Source organism: Rana temporaria, chromosome 1, assembly GCF_905171775.1.
Source record: "Rana temporaria chromosome 1, aRanTem1.1, whole genome shotgun sequence".
NCBI classification, from domain to species: Eukaryota; Metazoa; Chordata; class Amphibia; order Anura; family Ranidae; genus Rana; species Rana temporaria.
In genome coordinates, this window is record NC_053489.1 from 142,107,436 (window position 1) to 142,131,445 (window position 24,010).

The 24,010-nt window shown below is 39.6% G+C and overlaps 1 protein-coding gene across 1 annotated transcript in view; it reads left to right on the forward strand.

Annotated features, from left to right (window-relative positions):
* The window catches only part of KCNN2 (potassium calcium-activated channel subfamily N member 2), a 274,148-nt gene that overhangs the window by 247,472 nt on the left and 2,666 nt on the right, over positions 1 to 24,010 (forward strand). Inside the window, exon 8 of the mRNA XM_040343654.1 lies at positions 6,186 to 6,255. Within this exon, the coding sequence (XP_040199588.1) occupies positions 6,186 to 6,255 (70 nt within the window). The remainder of the gene's footprint in view (positions 1 to 6,185; positions 6,256 to 24,010) is intronic.

Sequence of the window (24,010 nt, forward strand, 5' to 3'; positions counted from 1 at the left end):
GACTTTTTCTCTTTAATGCTTGAAGGGATGCCAGTTCCTCAAGATGGGCTGCTGTCCTGTCAATCACATACCAGTTACTGATATGATTGCTGTCATGAAAACTTAACCGAAGTCATGATTGTAACCTGTGATAAGTGAAATTATGATGTTGAAAGTCCACGTTTCCTAATTTATATCCCTTAAATGGTTTTTGGATTGTGTGAAAAAAGTGGTAGAATTTTTCTGCCGCTCTGTTTCCCTTTGTGTCCCCTAGGGGGGGAGATTTTCCCTAATTTCTTATGCTATGGCAACTGGAAGTAAGAGGACTATCCCCAAAATGAGGGGTTAACCCACCCTTAGGTTGTTGTTGCTGGGACAGGTGTTTCCATTAGGAGGTTTCCTTCATCTCCTAAAACTAAGAAAGAACTTTTGATTGAAGTTCTGCTTTTGAAGCATACATTTAAATAGTTACATTAATGTTAGACATTGAGTAAAACTGATTACATCCCAAGCTAATTTCATTGAAATATAAATGAAATCCCTTCTATAGGCACCCTGGATTTCTTACTCTTGGGAATTTGTTTTAGTTGATCACTGATGTTTCTGCTAGGTAACGCTTGTGCCAGGAGTGTTATTCAATGCCTGTCTATGGCTTGAACATGCTCACTCATGTGATGTGAGTAAATTACCATACACCAATGATTAAAAGAAAAATTACAATCTAAGGTTGGATCAATTCCATGTGTTTGACCACCATCCTGTTTACTGCCAACTTAACCTATCACCTAGCACATATATCTAACAAATACTAATGACTTCTGTAGGTATTCTTGATGATTAGTTATGCAGATAAAATCTGTGAGGGTTGAAATTCTCAACTGATAGGCCATTGCTCCTCCCTCATTGATACATAGGCAGAACCTGTCGTTTGAGTCTGAAACATATTGGACAACAGCTAACCTTAAAGTCAATCTGTGCTTCGAACATGTAGGGTAAAATAATAGGTGCACTTTAATGTAGACCTACACATACAGATATACATACTTTTTTTATCCCCCCCCCCTCCGATCATTGCAGCCACCTTTGGTGAAAGCTCTGGGTGAGATACAGGTCATTGGTGTTGTAGCCCCCACAGGATGATGACTCCCCTGTGACAATGATATTGTCCCAACACTATTACATGGGTAGGTCCTCCATGCCATATGGGTAATGCTGCTCCATTCCTAGGCGTACCAGGAGTTTTTTTTATGGCTCATGGCACTTAATGGAGCAGCAGGAGAGTGAAGGAAACATAAATATATTTGTTTTAGAGATGGGTGCATGTATAGCCAAAACAGTTTTTAATTTTGAAAACAGTAGAACAGGTTAAAATCCTGCCTGTATTTAAACATTTTTTATTTGCTGTCTGTGTACCACTGAATACTTTGTGTCTTACTTCCTATACCAGAAGCACTACAGGAAGTTATAGGAAATCTCCCAAAATTCCATCTTGGTCCTCTGAACAGGTGTCTCACTATTAGACGGGTTCTCTTTACCTCTTGCTCTGAAGACAGCTTTAAATTTGGGATTTTTTTTCACTTTCCAATACAAATAGAGGGGTACATCTCAAAATGGGGGATACAAACAGTAATAAACACTTGACAGAAGGTCTAACTCTTTCCTAGTCTATCCAAAACTAATATAAGGGTTTTGCATAGAGACCACTTTTAAAAAAACCTCTTCCAAAGTACAGGTTTACTTTAGGCATGGTACACACTTTAGTGGTTATGTGGTCCAGGAACTACATTTTCTTCCAAATACATACATATTAAAGATTAGTGGTTTATCTATTGTGCTGCAAATGTAAGTGTTTTTTTTTTTTGTAGACATTGCATCACATTAAACATTGCCATTACTAGATGACTGCATAATTGGGCACCATCCTTTAGTTGAGTGATGCTTATGTGGTTTTCAAATCCAAAGACAATCTTTTTCAGATAATCTTATTACCATTTGAGGGATATGAATTAAAATGCATTTGTGGATTTTTGTTTCATAGAATTCATCAAAATGTTCTTTTATGTTGACCAATGCAGCTAAACTGTAATAACCAAGTAGAATACTGTGGGGAGAGAAATATTTCTTCAGGCAAACTTTTATTTCAGAGTAAGAGAACTTTTGTTACTTATGAATGCATTATTTTGCTGCTTTGCTCTTTGCACTTACTTATATTTCTTAAAATACTAAAATCAAAATTTGGGACACACACAAGTCCAATACTATCCTAAAAACCAAACCTACATATACAGCTGTGCGTATAAGTTTACATACCCGGGCAGAATTCATGATTTATTGGCCATTTTTCAGAAAATATGAATGCTAACACAAAAACATTTCTTTCACTCATGGTTAGTGTTTGGCTGAAGCCATTTATTATCAATCAACTGTGTTTACGCATTTTAAATCATAATGGCAACAGAAACTACCCAAATAATCCTGATCAAAGGTTTACATACCCCAGTTCCTAATACAGTGTATTGCCCCCTTTAACATCAATGACATATTGAAGTCTTTTGTGGTATTTGTGGATGTGGCTCTTTATCTTGCCAGATTGTAAAGCTGCCCCTTCCTCTTGGCAAAAAGCTTGCAGTTCCTATAAATTCTTGGTCTGTCTTGCATGAACTGCACCTTTGAGATCTCCCCAGAGTGGCTCAATCATATTGAGGTCAGGAGACTGAGTTGGCCACTCCACAACCTTCACTTTATTCTGCTGTAGTCAATGACAGGTCGACTTGTCCTTGTGTTTTGGATCATTGTCATATTGGAATGTCCAAGTATGTCCTATGTGCAGCTTCCTGGATGATGAATGCAAATGTTCCTCCAGTATTTTTTAATAACATACTGCATTCATCTTGCTAACGCTTTTAACCAAATTGTCTGTGCCTTTGTAGCTCACACATCCCCAAAACATCAGCAAATCACAGTATGAATGGTGTACCTTTCATCATAGGCCCTGTTGACTCCTCTCCAAATGTAGCGTTTATGGTTGTGGACAAAAAGCTCAATTTTGGTCTCATCACTCCAAATGACTTTGTGCCAGAAAGTTTGAGGTTTGTCTCTCTGCTGTTGGGCGTATTGTAAGCGGGATACTTTCTAGCATTTTGTGTAGTAATGGCTTTCTTCTGGTGACTTCACCACGCAGCCCATCTTTCTTCAAGTGCCTCCTTATTATGCATCTTGAAACATCCACACCACATGTTTTCAGAGAGTGCTGTATTTCACTTAAAGTTATCTGTGGCTTTTTCTTTGCATCCCGAAACAATTTTCCTGGCAGTTGTGTCTGACAACTTAGTTGGTCTACCCTACCGTGGTTTGGTTTCAACAGAACCACTAATTTTATACTTCTTGATTAGAGTGTATTTATACAGTTCAACTACCTTTTCCCGCAGATCCATTGACAATTATTTTGCTTTCCCCATGACTCAGAAACCAGAAATATCAGTGCAGCACTGGATGAAAGATGCAAGGGTCTGTCAGGAGTCCAGAAACGTATTGACCTTTTATACACACACACTAATTACAAGCAAACAGATCACAGGTGAGGATGGTTATCTTTAATAGCCATTCAAACCCTTTGTGTCAACTTGTGTGCATGTTACCAGGCAAAAATCACCAGGGTATGTAATCTTTTGTTCAGGGTCATTTGGGTATCACAAATCTATCAAAAGTATCACAAATCAATCATCTTCTGGATTAGGGAAGAAATCTAACAGACAAAGCTTTGGGTCAACTGTCAACAACTTGAGACCTGTAGTCATGTATAGCCGGACAACCCCACAGCATATGGAAAAAGGTCAGAACATCTGGGACATGTAAGGCAATGAGAAGGGCGATATCTGGCAAAGTGTACTGATGTGAGGTATGCTCTATATAGAATGTAAAGCTGTGTAAGGCTATCTGAGGCTTTAGGAGATAACCTGTTTACAAGCATCCAGTATTTTGTCACAATCCTCATCCTCTGCGTCCCCGATATCCCGCAGCCATTTGCATTTAAGTTGGTAGACCAACTTAGTTACAGAGGGAGTGAGAAAATCATTGTAAAATATTAAAATCAGCTTCTTGAGATCTGTGCCTAGTATTGCATCAAGAATGGGGCGAACTGGGGTGGGGGGGCCAGGAAATTGGGTCCCAAAGGGCATCCTGTAGTTGTATGTATTGGAAGAGCATAGAATTGGGAAGGGAAAACTCATCCTTAATCTCTTGAAAGGATTTTATCCCAACTCAAGTAAGAACCTGATATATATATATATATATATATATATATATATATATATATAGGATGCCGCTGGAAGTCCAAATGGGGTGGTCCGGTATCGTTAAGAGTTTAGGTAATTCAGTGTTACACCGTAGAAGCGTGTGAGCATTGAATGTAGGTGCCCCAGTCATGCATACTGCAAGGCAGGCAATGCTAAAACTGTCAGTGTTCCTGCATACCCCTCATCTCCTGTAGTATAACCTGCAAAGGGTGGGTGGCAAAGTGGGCGGCCGGTGACAAACCAAGGCTAGGTACCACTGCTAATCATAGTAAAAGAAGTGAGAGCACTGGAAGGATTCGTGAATTTTACTGTTATTTAGCATAAGATCACATGTTTTATACAGTACAGACCAAAAGTTTGGACACACCTTCTCATTCAAAGAGTTTTCTTTATTTTCATGACTATGAAAATTGTAGATTCGCACTGAAGGCTTCAAAACTATGAATTAACACATGTGGAATTATACAAAACAAAAAAGTGTGAAACTGAAAATATATTTCATATTCTAGGTTCTTCAAAGTACCGTATTTTCCGGCGTATAAGACGACTTTTTACACCGGAATTTCACAGCCAAAATCTGGGGGTCGTCTTATACGCCGGGTATAGCAGTTGCTCGATCGATATCAGCTGCCGGGTGCTCTGTACGGCTGCATGTATTCTGTATATGCGCCGCTTAGCCAATCCCGATGCACTGTGTGATGACAGAGCATGCTAAGCCTGCTCAGATTGGAGTAACGACCTCTGCCAATCCGAGCAGGCTGTCCATTCCTTGTGTTCTTTAGCCCAAACAAGTCTCTTCTGCTTGTTGCCTTTCTTTAGCAGTGGTTTCCTAGCAGATATTCTACCATGAAGGCCTGATTCACACAGTCTCCTCTTAACAGTTCTATAGATGTGTCTGCTGCAAAAGGTGGCTACTTTGAAGAACCTAGAATATGAAATATATTTTCAGTTGTTTCACACTTTTTTGTTATGTATAATTCCACATGTGTTCATTCATAGTTTTGATGCCTTCAGTGTGAATCTACAATTTTCATAGTCATGAAAATAAAGAAAACTCTTTGAATGAGAAGGTGTGTCCAAACTTTTGGTCTGTACTGTATGTTTGCATTTAAGAGAGTAAATTTGTGTTATGATGTTTTTTATTGTATTTGTGATATTTATGTAGAAAGGGTAAGATTATCATTTCACATTATTTGATTTTTTTCTTGAGGATTATACATTTGATATTTGTTTAAATACTGAAGATTACTGAATAGTGGATAGTTAAGCTAAGTAAGGCAGTGCTAGCTGTTTGAAAAGCTGGCTATAGCAAATAAAAATGGCACACAGAGGTCATTATGGAAACTGCAGAACATTATGAAGTCAGTTTGTTTTAAACAAAATAAACTGTCTGACCTTGCATTTCTCTTATTTGCCACAAGTAATACAGTTTTTTTAGCTGCTGGTCAAGTAAAAGATTGAATCTATTGAGTCTAGTGAAATCCCTCACTTATCACTGTATTTTCATCAGGTATCAACACACCTAACCCAATCCATCTCAAACTAAAAAGGCCTAATACTGTATCAGCACATTCAGACACTGGGAATAACACGCTAATGTCTTCCCTGCACTGCAGCTGTTTTTCCAGTGCCTGTTTGTCATGATACTTTGCTGCTTCTCTATTCCATGGAGTATAGTTTATTCTTTTATTATGTAATCAGTTAGAACCATGATGACTCTTGGGACATCACACTTCCTTGCTTTCTGCTTTGCTGTGTTGAAGAAGCATGCGTTTCATTCTATAGACACATAACTAAACGGATCAGTCAAACTTCTCAAGGCATCTCTCATATCCTATGATCTGCTGTTGCATGCTAATTTGAGTTTTCATGGTTATGTAAAAAAATACTTATGCTACTTTCCTTTTGCAGGTTACGAAGTGTTAAAATGGAACAGAGGAAGTTGAATGATCAAGCTAACACCTTAGTGGATTTAGCAAAGGTGAGTAGAAACAGTGGAAGAGGTTAAAAGTGTTTGTGAACTTCAGAAATTAAATATGAACAAATCATATCCCTCTATAGTGTGTACTTGCCTTAATTAAGAGCACTAAGTATCATTTCTCTGCTACTTCATTCCTCTGCTATCTGCATGAGTCACTTCTGACAAGTTTTCCTGACACCAAGAGAAAACTGGTGATGGGAGGGAGGGCCAGCTGATTGACAGCCTCAGCCCTGTTCCTGTATACTGTGTGAAAGGGGTGTGTCCCTTCCATCCAGCTCTGAGAGCTCTCCTCACTGTGCTCTGCAGAGTGTAACTTCAGCTCTCCGCCCCTTTTTTTCTGACAGTTTAGACAAGCTTTATTAAATTCTACACATTGAACGAATGTAGAGAAAAGAAGAGTACAGATAAACAGGTACAACATTTGTAGGATTTTTTTTCATCTCTGTGTATCATCTTAGGCTAGTCACATATGTACAATATTTGTGCAAATGATTAAACAAATACTAAAACACCTAAAGAAAAATATATGTGAATCAAGCCGGAAAGTCCAGAAACACTAAAATGCTAGCAGCAATAGTGTTAATATATCAAACGTGAAACTGCTATAAAGAAGTCCAGTGAAAACATAAATGGCTGGAAAGATGCTTCCCATAGATAATTCTTAGTTGAAAGATATAGTGTGATTCCAATCAAAGTTGTGATCCACCTTCACCATAACGTTATCAAGCACCCAATGTGAATGGATATATGGGCTCCTTACCAGATGGAATTGCCCCCAATTTTGATACCAAAAAGGGAGGACAAATAAGGCTTGTAACAGGATCACCTGTGTTATAGTTTGATGCGTCCTGACAGCAGTGATGATTGCAATCAATGATTTTCCGATGCATGCATGTAAAATAAAATAGGGCCAAACATAGTGTAACTTGTTTTAATAGATCAATAAAATATGTACAAGGGGAGCCAAGTGGCCGCTTACTTTTGAGGTGCCTCAAACCCGGCACTGAGGCTTAGTAGTATAGTGTCAGCTATGAAGGATCCTGAGCGCTGTAAGCTGTGTGCTCTGTTGGTCTCCGGAGCGTGCGTTCCACGTCCGAGGTGGTTTGGAGCCAGTGATGCAGGAAGTGACAGGTACTGGTGCGTACGTGTGCGTGGTTGGGTGCCGCCCCAACGTACGTTTCGTGGTGAACGTCTTCAGGACTTTTTTTTCTTTAGGTGTTTTAGTATTTGTTTAATCATTTGCACAAATATTGTTATTATTATTTATTTAGCGCACCCATTCACATACAAAATACTGCATAATCACTTGATTATTTTGGGTAGCAGCTTATCAGATTGTTTAGCACATTGGCGCGTGATACCCCATTTCCATAGTCACATATGTAAGTGTTTTTATCCACTTTAAGTGTTCCAACAGCTTTTCCATGTCTGTCTAATTACCATTGCTCCCATGAAATTAATAGGAAATAATAGTAATTTCACTTAATATCCCTTAAATGTCCTCCTAATTATTAGCACTTCCTTGTTTTTCTAAGAAACAGCACACCTGGGTCCTTCTAATTAACATTAATTATGTTTCCTTCTCAGAGTGCTGCCAAGTATTTTTCATTGTAACTAACAGCATTCACGTGTTCTTACATGTAAATTATGTTTTTTCCATGTTCATGTTCTTCTAATTCACAGTTCTCCTATATCACTCTAACTAACAGCACTCTGACATCCTTCTAACATCACTCCCATGTTCTTTTGACTACCAACACTACCATGTCCTATTAATTAACAGCACTACCATGTCCTTCTAATTAACAGCACTACCATGTCGTTCTAATTAGCAGCACTACCATGTCCTTCTAATTAGCAGCACTACCATGTCCTTCTAATTAACAGCACTACCATGTCCTTCTAATTAACAGCACTACCATGTCCTTCTAATTAACAGCACTACCATGTCCTTCTAATTAACAGCACTACCATGTTTTTATAACATCACACTAACATAACAATGTCCTTCTAAGTAGGAACACTCCAATGTCCATCTAACTAACAGCATCCCCATGTCCATCTAACTATCAGCATGCCCATGTCCATCCAGCCAACAGCACACCCATGTCTTTTAACTAACAACATTCCTATGTCCATCTAATTAATCTAACCAGCAGCACTGTCATATCCTTTTAAATAACAGCACGTCCGTGTCTATCTAGTTACCAGCACACACATATCTATCTAACTAACAGCCCTACCATGTCTGCCTAACTAGCATCACTCCCATGAACTTCCAGTTAATATTACTTTCATTTCAATCTAATTAGCAGCATTCCCTTGTTTGTTTTTTTGTTTTTTGTTTTTGTTTTTGTATTTTCTTTTACTAACTGCACTGCTGTGTCGAGGAAAGAGAGATGGCCGCTCCAGGTGGAGACCTTGGCAAAAATCCACCCCACAGAGATTCCAGGTGCCAGCAATGCAATCAGCAAGGCAGGAATAACAAGGATGAATTTCTGGACAGCCGCACTCTTGAATAATCGTTGCCTTTATTTAAAACAGGAACAGCACTACAAGTTACAGCAATCGAACCTCGGACAGCTGACACGTTTCACACTATATCTAGTGTTTAGTCATACAGACTTGTAGTGCTGTTCCTGTTTTAAATAAAGGCAATGATTGTTCAAGAGTGCGGCTGTCCAGAAATTTATCCTCGTTATTCCTGTACTGCTGTGTCCTTTTAATCAATAGCACTTACTTTTCCTTATATTAAGGCATCCATGTTTTTCCAACTAACAGCAATCCCATATCCTAACAACAGCACTCCCATGTTCTTTTTACAATCAATACGCCCATGTTTTTCTAACTAACAGCGCCCCCAAATCCTTATGACAGCACAACCATTTCCTTCAAACTAACAGCACTTCCATGTCCATCTATATCTAACAGCACAACCATTACCTTCAAACTAACAGCACTTCCATGTCCATCTATATCTAACAGCACACCCATTTCCTTTAACTAGCAACACACTTGTGTCTATCTAATTAGCATCACTCCTATATCTGACTAAAAGCACTGCCATATCCTTCCTTACAGCCCTCCCAAGTCCTTCTAACTAACAGCACTTCCATGTCCATCTACCTAATAGCACACTCATGGCCATGTAACTAACAGCACTGTCATGTCCTTGTAACAATGATTTGTTTTAAACTAACAAAAATCTAATATTGCAACAGGACTGGGGAAAAATACAAATCAGTACACATTTGAGACAGCCAAAAAATCAAAAAACGTTTAAATTATTCAGAATAAAACCAGGTTTGCAGTGGATGACTATATTTATGATGTGACCATAAAGTGGTGTATATTAATATGCTGCAGTGTATCTACAGTATATCTATCTATCTATCTATCTATCTATCTATCTATCTCTCTCTCTCTCTCTCTCTCTCTCTCTCTCTCTCTCTATCTATATATATATATATATATATATATATATATATATATATATATATATATATATATATATATATACACATAGGTAAGTTTACATACCCTGGCAGGATTTATGGTTTCTTGGGCATTTTTCTGGGAATATGAATAACACAAAAACATTTCTTTCACTCCTGGTTAGTGTTTGGTTGAAGCCATTTATTATCAATCAACTGTGTTTACTCTTTGTAAATCATAATGACAACAGAAACTACCAAGATGACCCTGATCAAAAGTTTACATACCCTGGTGATTTTGGCCTGATAACATGCACACAAATTGACACAAAGGGGTTTGAATGGCTTTTAAAGGTAACCATCCTCACCTGTGATCTGTTTGCTTGTAATTAGCGTGTGTATAAAAGGTTAATTAGTTTCTGGACTCCTGACAGACCCTTGCATCTTTTATCCAGTGCTGCACTGAGATTCCTGGATTCTGAGTCATGGGAAAAAAATTGTCAAAGGATCTGCGGGAAAAGGTAGTTGAACTGTATAAAACAGGAAAGGGATCAAAAAGGATATCCAGGGAATTGAGAATGCCAATCAGCAGTGTTCAAACTCGAATCAAGAAGTGGAAAATGAGGGGTTCTGTTCTACGGTAGACCACCTAAAATGTCAGCCTAAAACTGCCAGGACAATTGTTTGGGATGCAAAACACAAATAACTTCAGGTGAAATATAAGGCTCTCAGAAAACATGTGGTGTGGCTGTTTCAAGATGCACAATTAGGAGGCACTTGAAGAAAGATGGGCTACATGGTCGAGTTGCCAGAAAAAAGCCATTACTATGCAAATGCCACAAAGTATCCCGCTTGCAATATGCCAAACAGCACAGAGACCAGCCTCAAACCTTCTGGCACAAAGTCATTTGGATTGATGAGACCAAAATTTAGCTTTTTGGCCACAACCATAAACACTACAATTGGAGAGGAGTCAACAAGACCTATGATGAAAGGTACACCATTCCTACTGTGAAACACGGAGGTGGATCGCTGATGTTTTGGGGATGTGTGAGCTACAAAGGCACAGGAAATTTGGTAAAAATTGATGGAAAGATGAATGCAGTATGTTATCAAAAAATACTGGAGGAACATTTGCATTTATCAGCCAGGAAGCTGCGCATGGGATGTACTTGGGCATTCCAACATGACAATGATCCAAAACACAGGAAAAATTTGTTAAAATGTGATTCCGCGCTATGGATATTTTAAATTGACAGGACTTGTATTCCTAGGGAGTTGAAAAAAGAACTGCAGCCTCTACGTGTTACTGTCACCTAAATGAAGTAAAAGTGTATGAAGAAAAATAGTAGTAGATGTGGCGCTGTTCTATAATTCAATTAATGAATAAATCTGGCATAGTAAAATATTAATATAAAATGTTGATACCATTAAAGTGCATGTGTGCCTGTGTGCAATAGTGGAAAGTGCCCAATATTGCAATAAATGATTTGTGCAAATAAACAAAGTGCAATCAAATATAGACCACTGATGTGATCATATAAAAATCCATGTGGCAAATAATCACAGAATCTGAATATTCCCACTCCTGCTGAGTGATATAATACGTGCAAGTAAACAAAGTACAAACAAACGTGCAATCAAATATAGACCACTGTTGTGATCATATACAAGTCCATATGGCAAATAATCACAGAAAATATTCCCACTCTTGCTGAGTGATATGATGCGTGCTGGGTGCCTTGTGAAAGATAACACTCTTCCTTCAATAGGTGAACACTGCAATCCGTGTCCCTGCAAAGCCCGCACTCACCGGATTTTCTACCCCCTATGGGGTATGTAAGCCTTCACAGTGTGTGCCACTGTGTAGCACTGTGGCAAGCAAATTATGTCCCTTGTTCCACTGGTGTTAGTCCAGTATGGCTCATGTACAGGAAAAAGAAGCCCCAAATAGTGTCTTATCGAGCATCTTCAGATGATGTCACAAGACGAAACTGGTCGAGCACAGATAGCATAACGCCAGACTTCTAACTGCTAGAATTTCATGCCTTTTTTAACTCGAAAATTCTAAGTACCCATTTTAAGTTTTAACAATAAATGTGTTTGTAAACGATAAGATACTATTTGGGGCTTTTCATACAGCAGAATAAAGTGAAGGTTCTGGAGAGGCCATCTCAGTCTCCTGACCTCAATATCATTGAGCCACTCTGGGGAGATCTTAAACGTGCAGTTCATGCAAGACAGCCCAATAATTTACAGGAACTGGAGGCTTTTTGCCAAGAGGAATGGGCAGCTTTACCATCTAAAGAGCTACATCCTTAAAATGCAACAAAAGACTTCAAGCTGTCATTGATGTTAAATGGGGCAATACACAGTATTAAGAACTAGGGTATGTAAACTTTTGATCAGGGTCATTTGGGTAGTTTCTGTTGTCATTATGATTTAAAAAAAAGTAAACACAGTTGATTGATAATAAATGGCTTCAGCCAAACACTAACCATGAGTGAAATAAATGTTTTTTGTGTTATCATTCATATTCTCTGAAAAATGGCCAATAAATCATAAGTTCTGCCAGGGTATGTAAACTTATGAGAACAACCTGTATATAGATATTGTGACAGGAAGTCAGGTAAATCTGTGGGTGTTGTCACAGACATACATTTCTGCCTTGTTTAGACAATACACCAATTGTTATTAGGCGTCGGCTGCAAAAGTAGCCAGAAAAGGTCTAAGGGCGTTGGAAAACTTCAGCTGTTCAGAATGAGGCATTTAAGGCCTCTATAAGTAATCCAGAGGATTACCACTGAATTGCTGCATCCTGAGGCTTTGTGAGTAAGGAGAGCAGTGTACTGAAAGTCTTCTGAGAAGGTGAGGAGAGGATTGATTTTTCTGTGTGATAAAAATCAAAAGACTATTGTTTTTCTGCTGTATGACCAGCAGTGTCTGCCCAGCACTAGGCTGTGCCAGACTCCATAGATAGGTTCCTGTGTGGTGAAGATAGACGCCCCAAGTGGCCAGGGTTTATTTTATGTTTGATTTTGTTTATGCTGTTTGGATGCTTGCACTTGTTTCCAGCAAGATGGAAGAATAAACCAAAATCTTTGTTTTCAAACGTCTTCGACTGCCTGTCTGTATAAATTCAGTGTGCAGTGAACCCATCCAAGGGGTCACACACCCCGCTACCGAGCTAACCCCTTACAATATATATGTAGATATATAGCTACAGATAGATATCTATCTATCTATATATATATATATATATATATATATATATATATAGATAGATAGATAGAGATATATATATATATATATACAGTGATGAAAATAAGTATTTGAACACCCTGCTATTTTGCAAGTTCTCTCACTTGGAAATAATGGAGGGGTCTGAAATTGTTATCGTAGGTGCATGTCCACTGTGAGAGACATAATCAAAAAAAAAAATCCAGAAATCACAATGTATGATTTTTTTTAACTATTTATTTTTGTGATACAGCTGCAAATAAGTATTTGAACACCTGAGAAAAACAATGTTAATATTTGGTACATTAGCCTTTGTTTGCAATTACAGAGGTCAAACGTTTCTTGTAGTTTTTCACCAGGTTTGCAAACACTGGAGGAGGGATTTTGGCCCACTCCTCCACACAGATCTTCTCTAGATCAGTCAGGTTTCTGGGCTGTCGCAGAGAAACACGGAGTTTGAGCTCCCTCCAAAGATTCTCTATTGGGTTTAGGTCTGGAGACTGGCTAGGCCACGCCAGAACCTTGATATGCTTCTTACAGAGCCACTCCTTGGTTATCCTGGCTGTGTGCTTCGGGTCATTGTCATGTTGGAAGACCCAGCCTCGACCCATCTTCAAAGCTCTAACTGAGGGAAGGAGGTTGTTGCCCAAAATCTCGCAATACATGGCCCCGGTCATCCTCTCCTTAATACAGTGCAGTCGCCCTGTCCCATGTGCAGAAAAACACCCCCAAAGCATGATGCTACCACCCCCATACTTCACAGTAGGGGTGGTGTTCTTGCGATGGTACTCATCATTCTTCTTCCTCCAAACACGGTTAGTGGAATTATGACCAAAAAGTTCTATTTTGGTCTCATCTGACCACATGACTTTCTCCCATGACTCCTCTGGATCATCCAAATGGTCATTGGCAAACTTAAGACGGGCCTTGACATGTGCTGGTTTAAGCAGGGGAACCTTCCGTGCCATGCATGATTTCAAACCATGACGTCTTAGTGTATTACCAACAGTAACCTTGGAAACGGTGGTCCCAGCTCTTTTCAGGTCATTGACCAGCTCCTCCCGTGTAGTCCTGGGCTAATTTCTCACCTTTCTTAGGATCATTGAGACCCCACGAGGTGAGATTTTGCATGGAGCCCCAGTCCGAGGGAGATTGACAGTCATGTTTAGCTTCTTCCATTTTCTAATGATTGCTCCAACAGTAGACCTTTTTTCACCAAGCTGCTTGGCAATTTCCCCGTAGCCCTTTCCAGCCTTGTGGAGGTGTACAATTTTGTCTCTAGTGTCTTTGGACAGCTCTTTGGTCTTGGCCATGTTAGTAGTTGGATTCTTACTGATTGTATGGGGTGGACAGGTGTCTTTATGCAGCTAATGACCTCAAACAGGTGCATCTAATTTAGGATAATAAATGGAGTGGAGGTGGACATTTTAAAGGCAGACTAACAGGTCTTTGAGGGTCAGAATTCTAGCTGATAGACAGGTGTTCAAATACTTATTTGCAGCTGTATCATACAAATAAATAGTTAAAAAATCATAAATTGTGATTTCTGGAAAAAAAAAATTTGATTATGTCTCTCACAGTGGACATGCACCTACGATGACAATTTCAGACCCCTCCATGATTTACAAGTGGGAGAACTTGCAAAATAGCAGGGTGTTCAAATACTTATTTTCCTCACTGTATATATATTTTGTTTTTGTTTTGATTTGTGAATTTAACTGGCATTTAGCATATTTTATATGTTTGCATTTAAGGCAGTCGTTTAATAGTATGATATTTTGAATGTTCTTGTGATATTTATTTATATTTATGTAGATAGGGTAAGATTATCATTTCACACTATTTAATGTCTTTCTTGAGGATTATAGGTTGAGTGCTGCACATTTAATTATTTTTGTTTAAACACTGGTGATTACCCAAGATGTACTCCTATGTTATGGGATGGCAAGCCACAACCGCCAAACCTTAACCACACAAAAATAATATACAGTAAAGACCAAAACACCTCAAATGGCATTAAAAAGGCTGCAGCACTTTATTGGTATTTGCAAACTTTATCAATTTAATTCATCAAATTATTTGCTCATAGTAAAGGTACAAATTATTTCTATATATACATAACCGAAAGCTCAGTTTTGAGAACTCAAGCTTAACCTTTACAGCAATTACAACAATGCCCCCCTTGAAATTCCAAGGTGGCAGATAAACACATACATTACTTGCGACGGGCAAGAGGGAAGAAGCTTTCTTCAGGTAGGAGATCCCGGTGTGAGGGAAACCAATTCCCTCAGGAGTTTATATAGGCTCAGCGACCTTCCAGAAAACTCCACAAATTGCTATTGACTGAAATTCCCTCTTCATAAAACTCATTATGTTTCCCCAAAAGGGGAAATGTCCCCCAAAAAAACAACTTAAACAATTGACACATTTTTCTTTCTAATAAAAAACGTTATATAGGGTGACTGCTGTCCCATACAGGTGGACCCAAAGGGTTTTATATTCTAACTAACATCAGTCCAAAATACTTCTAACAGCACTCCCATGTTCTTCAGATTAACAGCATTACCATGTCCTTCTAATAGCACTTCCTTGTGTTTCTAACAGCACACCAATGTCCTTCTAAGTAAGAGCACTCCTACGCCCATCTATCTAACAGCACACCCATGTCATTTAACTAACAGCATTCCTATGCCCATCTAAATAACAGCATTCCCATGTCTATTTAACTAACAGCACTGCCATATCCTTCTAACTAACAGCATCCCATGTAAAATCTGAGGTTTTAGTTGCACACCTTTGCAAATACATGTGAAAGCCACACTATCAAGTTACCTCTGATAAGTGTGGTCGCTAAAGCTAGGTACACATAGGAAGTTTTTTCTTTATCAACCCAGTGAGCTGAACCAAAAAAAATGAGAGAAACTGGCGATCTCCCTGCGGTGCTATTGTGTTGTGGATTGCCCCCTGCTAGAACACACTGATCAGTGCTCACACCATTGGCTGTGAGGGCTGATCGGATGCTGGTTTTCCAGCATGCTCATTTGACAAAAGCCAGTTGTGAGACCATCATCTATTCGACAAGAAGCTGTACACACGGGCCGAATGTTGGCCTGTTTCTGTTAAACCAGCCATTACCTGCTGATATTCAGCTGATGTGTACTAGCCTTCGCTCTAAACTATCTGAGTTTCCCAACTGTTGGGCATATATAGAAATGTACAAACACAGAACAGTCTTACTTGAAGACAGCTCTTTCATTCTTAACCTCATACGTCCACCCAGAACGACAAAGGCCCTGCCCAGCTGTCATTTAACAATTGGCTGGGTGGGACCTTTGTCATTCTGGGTGGACATCATATGCTGCAGCATGTTCTGTCACCGGCTGTGTCCTCCGGACACAAAAGATGACTGATCAGTGTACCAGCCTGCTGCCGGTACAATGTGATCACTATAACCAATCACAGTAGGTTACATGACAATTGTAAACAATGAATGACTTTGATTCATGCCATTCATTGTGTACAATTGTGTTGCTAGCTGTGATTGGGCAGAGTGATCACATAGTACAGATAGCGCCAATCACACTGGTATAAGCATCATAATGTGTAAAAAATAAATAAAAAATTATCGGCATTCCTCTCCTCAAGCTGAGAGCTGATCAGCGGCATTTCCTTAGAGGAGAGATCTGCAGAGATAATCAGAGCACTGATCATCATAACACTGCCCAGCAGTAATGCCAATCAGTGCCCATCAGTGATCCCTGTCAGTGCTGCCTTTCAGTGCCCATCAGTGCTGCCAATCAGTGCCTATTAGTGCTGCCTATTCATGCCACCTATCCGTGTTCATTAGTGCCACCTATCAGTACCCATTAGTGCCACCTAGTGCCCATCAGTGCTGCATATTAGTGCCACCTATCAATGCCCATCAGTTCTGCATTTTAGTGCTGCCTCATCAGTGCCCATCAGTGCCGCCTTATCAGTGCAGCCTATCAGTGCCCATCAGTGCAGCCTCATTAGCACACATCAGTGAAGGAGGAAAATTACTTATTTCCGACATTTTATAATAGAAAAACGTTTTTTTCCGTTTGTTTAGCAAAAAAAAAAAAAAACCCAGTGGTGATTAAATACCACCCAAAAAAAGCTCTATCTGCCCCCAAAAAATTATAAAAATGTTGTTACGGTACAGTGTTACATGACCGTGCAATTGTCATTCAAAGTGGGACAGCGTTGAAAGCTAAAAATTGGCCTGACCAGGAAATGTGTAAAATAGCCCAGTAGGCTAATGGTAAAGTAAAGTCTATTTTAAAGTGCTCCGTGTCAACTCATTTGATCAGCTATGTAAATACTTCATGAAGGACCTTTTTGGAGCTGTCTTTATTGTATATTCTCTTGAACAGTAAGTTCAAATTGATGTTTTAAAAGGATGTAAAGCCACTCTCATCCTTTCTAAACTACTGCCATAGTGCTGATCTATAAGGATATACATGCCTCCTGCATGTATCCTTACCTGTCAAATGTCTCCCCTCTGTCTGTTATAAGAACTGAAAAACTGCAGATTCTGTGGGTGGATCTGTTGTCTGGAGCTCTGTCGGCGGAGTCGTGATGTCAGTAGACTCCCCGCCCTCCTCTACACTTCCCTTGTCAACATGCACTAAACACAACACTAAATTCTGCTATGATCACTAACATCCAGTCAAAATCCAGAAAAGTAACCACATGACTTCAGAAAAGGAGTGGGGGTGGGAATTAAAAAAGAATGCCTGTCTCCAGGCTAGTGCATGAGATATGTAAATAACCTGTCACTCACAGCAAGGGGGCGGAACGGACTAAGGTTTTTCTCTGTAAGTCCGTTTTATTTCACTGAACAATGATAGAGGATTGCTCAGAGCTGGATTAACTATGTGTGGCAAGACTGGGCACAGATGATAGGAAATCTTATACTGTACATTGTGACATCAAAAATATAAATACAATTTTTGGGGTTTACATCCACTTTAACATTATCAAGGTATGCAAACATGATCTGTTTTTAAAAGCAATCGATGTTAATAAAATTAGTTGGTGACTGTTAATGCTATCTAAAGGACACCCGCTCTGTTCACCAAAACAATTATTAACCACTTAAGCCCCGAGCCTGTTTTTCAGATTCGGTGTTTACGAGACTAAAACATTTTTTTTTGCTATAAAATTACTTAAAACCCCCAAACATTATATATTTTTTTTCTAACACCCTAGAGAATAAAATGGCAGTCATTGCAATACTTTTTGTCACACCGTATTTGCGCAGCGGTCTTACAAGCGCACTTTTTTTTGAAAAAATTCACTTTTTTAAATTAAAAAACAAGACAACAATAAATTTGGCCCAATTTTTTTTACATATTGTGAAAGATAATGTTACGCCGAGTAAAATGATACCTAACATGTCACGCTTAAAAATTGCGCCCGCTCGTGGCATGGCGTCAAACTTTTACCCTTAAAAATCTCGATAGGCGACGTTTAAAAAATTCTACAGGTTGCATTTTTTGAGTTACAGAGTAGGTCTAGGGCTAGAATTATTGCTCTCGCTCTAACTATCGCGGCGATACCTCACTTGTGTGGTTTGAACACCGTTTTCATATGCAGGCGCTACTCGCGTATGCGTTCGCTTCTGCGTGCGAGCTCGTCGGGACGGGGCGCTTTGAATTTTTTTTTTTGTTGTTTTCGTATTTATTTTTATTTATTTTACAATTTTTAACACTGAAATAAAAATAAAAAATATCACTTTTATTCCTATTACAAGGAATGTAAACATCCCTTGTAATAGAAAAAAGCATGACAGGTCCTCTTAAATATGAGATCTGGGGTCAAAAAGACCTCACATCTCATATTTAGGCTTAAATGCAAAAAAAAAAAAAGATTCTTTAAGACGCTGGGCGGGACTGACGTTTTGACGTCACTTCCGCCCAGCAGAGCTATTGGGACGGATGAAGGACATTTTTCAATCACTCGCATCCCAGTCAGCAGCCGAGCGCACCCGATCGCCTCCGCCGCTACCGACGGCTACGGTAAGCAGCGATAACGCCACCGATAACGGCGATCTTGCGGCGAATCCGCCGCGGAGACCGCCGTTATTGTTGACAGGACCGCCCACTGAAGAGATGAATATCTCGGTTGTGGCAGCAGCTGCTGCCGTTACCGAGATATCCATCTTTAAAGTGCCGACGTATAACGACGGTGGGCGGTCGGTAACTAGTTAAGAGGTTTCAGAAGACTTCTGGATAGGCCAGAAGTGTGCAGGCATCCAGTAAAGCAGGGATATGCAATTAGCGGACCTCCAGCTGTTGCAGAATACAAGTCCCATGAGGCTTAGCAAGACTCTGACAGCCACAAGGATGACACCCAGAGGTAGAGGAATGATGACACTTGTAGTTTTGCAACAGCCGGAGGCCTGTTAATTGCATATCCCTGTAGTAAAGCATTTACTGCACAACAATGGTGGCAGGTGCATCAATAATTTATTTCTGATGACTAGGAGTGCACTAAGAAGACTGATCTTAATGACCTGAACACCAGGTTATCCACAAGTTGGAGACTCTACAGAGTAAAATGACCTGGCTGCTTCTCAAAAGTCAAGAAAAAACAATAATTGTAGGCATTAATAGTGTAAGCCATTTCTATATCTAAACCCTAAATATTCTAGCTTAGCTAGAATGTATCTTGTATCATGCCAAAGGATATTATTATACAGCCAATGTGTAGATGTGCATTCAACAGCACATAGGGTTATCCATTCTACTCATGTGTACACACTTGTGAAGAATGTATACTGTATTTTTTTCTTGCCAAGAATGTGAAGGATTTTATGTTGTTTCGTTAATAATAATTGGGATTTTACTGTAAATTCAAGTACCCTCAAATGTCATAAAGTGTTAAAGCATATCTAAACCCTAGAACAAATATTTATATACTGCCCTTTATCAGTCCATGAAATGCCTAATGCCCCATACACACGATCGGAATTTCCGATGCAAAAAGTCAGATTTTCCATCGAGTTTTCCGATTGTGTGTAGCCCCCATCTGGGTTTGTTCATCGGAAATTGCAATGAATTCCATCGGACTTTAGATATAGAACATGTTCTATATTTTTCCGATAGAATTCCATCGGAATTCCAATGTGATTTGACCGGGCAAAAGCGTGTGTACGCGGCATTAGATTTAGTTTTTTCTTCTGCCTTGGTGATTCTGCCAATAACACAAACCCTCTCCAGGGGTAACAACCCACACTTACTGCACTGTATTTATGGGGAAGCAGTTTTGTCACCATTGGCTGCTACTCTGATTTGGACAACAGACACAAACACTTCTGTTCATCTATCTACAGAATACACAATTTCTGACCGGTTTAAAAAGGTATATCTAAGGCTAGGTTCACAGTGCTGCGAATTCTTTTGCAAATTTGAGCCGTTGCGATCGCTCAAATTCGCAAGTAATTTGAATTACATTATTTTACATTAGTGCCGTTCACATCAGTTCGGTGCGAATCTAAGCTGCGCTCAAAAAGGGTCCTGTGCGGGTTTGATCCGTGTGCGATGCGAATTCAGCTCCATAGACTTCAATGTAAATCGTTCTGGAATCGCATTGATGGTTCACATATGTGCGAATTCCACCACACTATTCTCCACAAAAAACAGGAAGTACACAGGAAGTTAACACCTTTTTTTTTACATTATGATTCCATTGGCTAGAACATCAATCGCAGCTATGTCCAACTCCTAAAATTCACGGTAAAATGGCTGTAAATTCGAACCTCACACAGGACAAAAAACAGAACAATTTTGCAGCGCAGCAGTGTGAACCTAGCCTTAATCGTACAGTACAGGACACAAAAGTTGATTTATAGAACATGGGTTGTATCCTGCTACCTTTAGATGAGTGAACACTTGTAAAAGCTTTGGTGGGAACACAAGTGTACCTATATAACAGTATACCTATATAACCCCACCCACTACACGAGTACACGGGCCCTTTCTCCTGTTGCAAAAGACATTTCATTTTGTATTCTTTTCACCAGTTTTCCTTCTTTCTTCGACTGAAACTTCTGGTGTTTGGAGGGCACAGGTCATGGGGTAATCTACACTTGAATGTTTTTAGCCTCATCAATATTGTCTTGTTTACTTGGCCTTATATCAGTTGTTATAACATTATTATGTTTACCTATTTAAAAACTTAAAAACTGTCAGTCTTTTTTTCCACCTCACTAATGGAATCTCCTCTCTTGCTAAACTAGTAGACTGCTTAGTCTACTTTGGAGTCTGCTCTTTAAACTCCTGAATGTGCACTTCTGGCTGCCATACCTGCGGACAATGCAAGCCAGCCATTTGCTGTCTCACCTGTTGCCTGATACTTCAGAGACACATCCACAGGAACCCAGTTAGCACATAGGCTATTGCAATTCCATCACACAGAACATGCTTAAACCCCTCAGTAAGCATTCATTCAATGAGCACCCTAAAGATCCTCAGTGAACAATAGTGGATTTAAAGTGCTCAGGAGCACTGGAACTGCTCCAGCCCCTGAATTTGGGCTCCCTCACAAACATACAACATGCAGCCTGTTTGACTAAAGCAGAAAAGTCTGTCACTATGTCTTATCTACTCTATTACCACTTCTGGATTCGCCAGGTACTCACACCCATAAACTGTTTACTGCCTCTCCACTCCCTGAATATCTTCAGATGTAACAACCTGAAATTACCTAGTTCACTTGCATTTGCAGAGAGTAAGGGGGAGCACTTAATAGCAGATCATTTTTTCCTTGTCAGAATTTCTTCAGTTTCTTCCCACGTGCTGTCTACTGTGGGCTGAATGGGTGACGCAGTGCAGTCACGTCTTTAGATAGATACACCTAGTACAGCTGATCATATATAGTCTGCTAAGCACAAAAAATAAGGTAATAACTGGAAAGCCATCCCCTATTCTGTGTAGAATCCATGGAGAATGCTCTTGTTAAATGTGCCTTTTGAAAGTTCATTCCTCTTTGGAATTTTTCTTGAGGAATACATTGAAGCATCTACTAAGGAAGGGAGGTCTTAACCTCTATCCTGAATATTGCCTTCCCATCCTATGGGCCTTCTCTACCATTCAGATAAAATATGTTAGTCTCCTCAAAGAATCATAATCTACTTTAGGTTCTTCACATTGTGGCAGAGCCTACTGGACCTGCTCAAAAACTGTCTTTGCAATAACATTTGCCCCACCCCTTGTTATAAAGGGGGGAATAGGGACATTTATTAACGTTTGCGCAACATTAGGCAAAGACATACAGACATTAAAATTCACTCTGTCCTTCAGAGTGATAGGCAAAAAGAATCTCTATTACTGTCCTCTCTATGGGAAGTTTTCAAGGAGTTTCAAAATCTTGCAAATGAGGACCTATCTATTCAATAATTCCTGTCCTAAATTGCTCCTTAAAACATCCATTCTATTTACTATAGCAACCAGCCTCCTGGCTGGTCTCTTTTAGACTTGACACAAAGTCTACCACAGCAGATTATGTTCTACCAAACCTTTTATAGACCTATTACTAAATCCTCTAACATTAACAGGAATCGCAATACAGTGATGTTCTACGTCCGTGCCTGCCATACTTCAGTGTAGTTACATTGCTGAACTCACTATACATCTTGTGGTGCTATATCATTGGACCCCAAATCAGACCCTGAGTCTTTATGAACTATGGTGCTTTGGAAGCCTTTTTCTCAATAATCTCCGGTCATAGGCCAAAACACTGATGCTTTCACTTCCCCCAGCAGTTGACAACGCATCCTCCTTGGGCTTGTACCTTAACTTTGTACTGCTGAGAATATCATTGACACAATAATGTTTATGAGCAGGCTGCCATTGGCACCTTCAGGTGCATATTCATGAGAGTGCCTGGTTTATCCACTCCAGGTTACTGGCACTATACTCATTACTACACAGTCCAGCTTTGTTTCATGGACCCTCTTTCTTTATACAGGCCTCCCTGGCCAACACTTAGGCTGGCCATGCATTATACATTTTTCTCATGCAATTTCCTTTAGATTCAACTTTGTAGTGCAACTGCCTGCCTGATTGCATACTAATTGAGAGTGTTTAGGTTTGACATCATATTCTATGGTTTTGGTAACTCTAAAGAAAAATTGTACAAGAAAATTGTATAATGTATGGCAAGCATTAGACTCTGCCCTCAGTCTTGATATATCCTGCCTTTCTTGTTTTACAAGCTAAGCAGTCTTTCTACTATCCCATCCTTAAAAGTATTGGCCTTGACACTGGTCAACTTTTACGCTGACCTTGTACTGGAAAAGGTTGCAACGCCCCTATCCTCAGTACCTGCTTTATGTGCTTTTTTCACTCCACACGCGTCTGTAGATACCTCATCAATTGTCTGCAGTTTCTCAAAACATATTTGATTATGTGACTGCTCTACAGACTCTTGCCTAGATATCTCCAGTACTCTAATATTGGTCAGTTAGCCAACCTTAAAGTTGGATGCCATTCCTCTCAGAGGAATTCAGATCGCTCCCCTCATACTTTAATCTCTCATTTGAGATAGTTTTCACCTAGTGTGTTGATAGGGAACCCTATCTTACAAATTGTTCCCATTCCTCATTCTGCAACTTTGTCTGTTGAAGATGCAAGACACCTAGCCCTTTGTACCCAGCATGTCTTGGTAAGACCATGCATAGTTTCTTGAAAAAAAATTGGCTTTTCACTCCTTGCTCACGCTCTTTTTCAAGAAGTTGCTCTTTTTCAATTGCAACTTTATGTGCCTCTATGGAGTCTTCCTCAGATAATCTTGCCCATGCAAACCCCTACTTTTGTGCTAAAAGTGTCTACTCTCTTAATAAAGGGCATCTGTAACCCTTAAAATTATTCCCTCCCCTCTCCTATCACCTATACTAACTAACCTGTGTAAGAAACATGTATATACAATTCTTATCTATTTTCAGGCCGCTCTGGTCCTGCCACGTAATCTATCCCGTGTCAACTAGCAGGGGCTGCAGAGGAGAGCGCTCTGACAACAGCTAGTAAAGCCTGGAGCGGTGATGTCACCCATGGGCT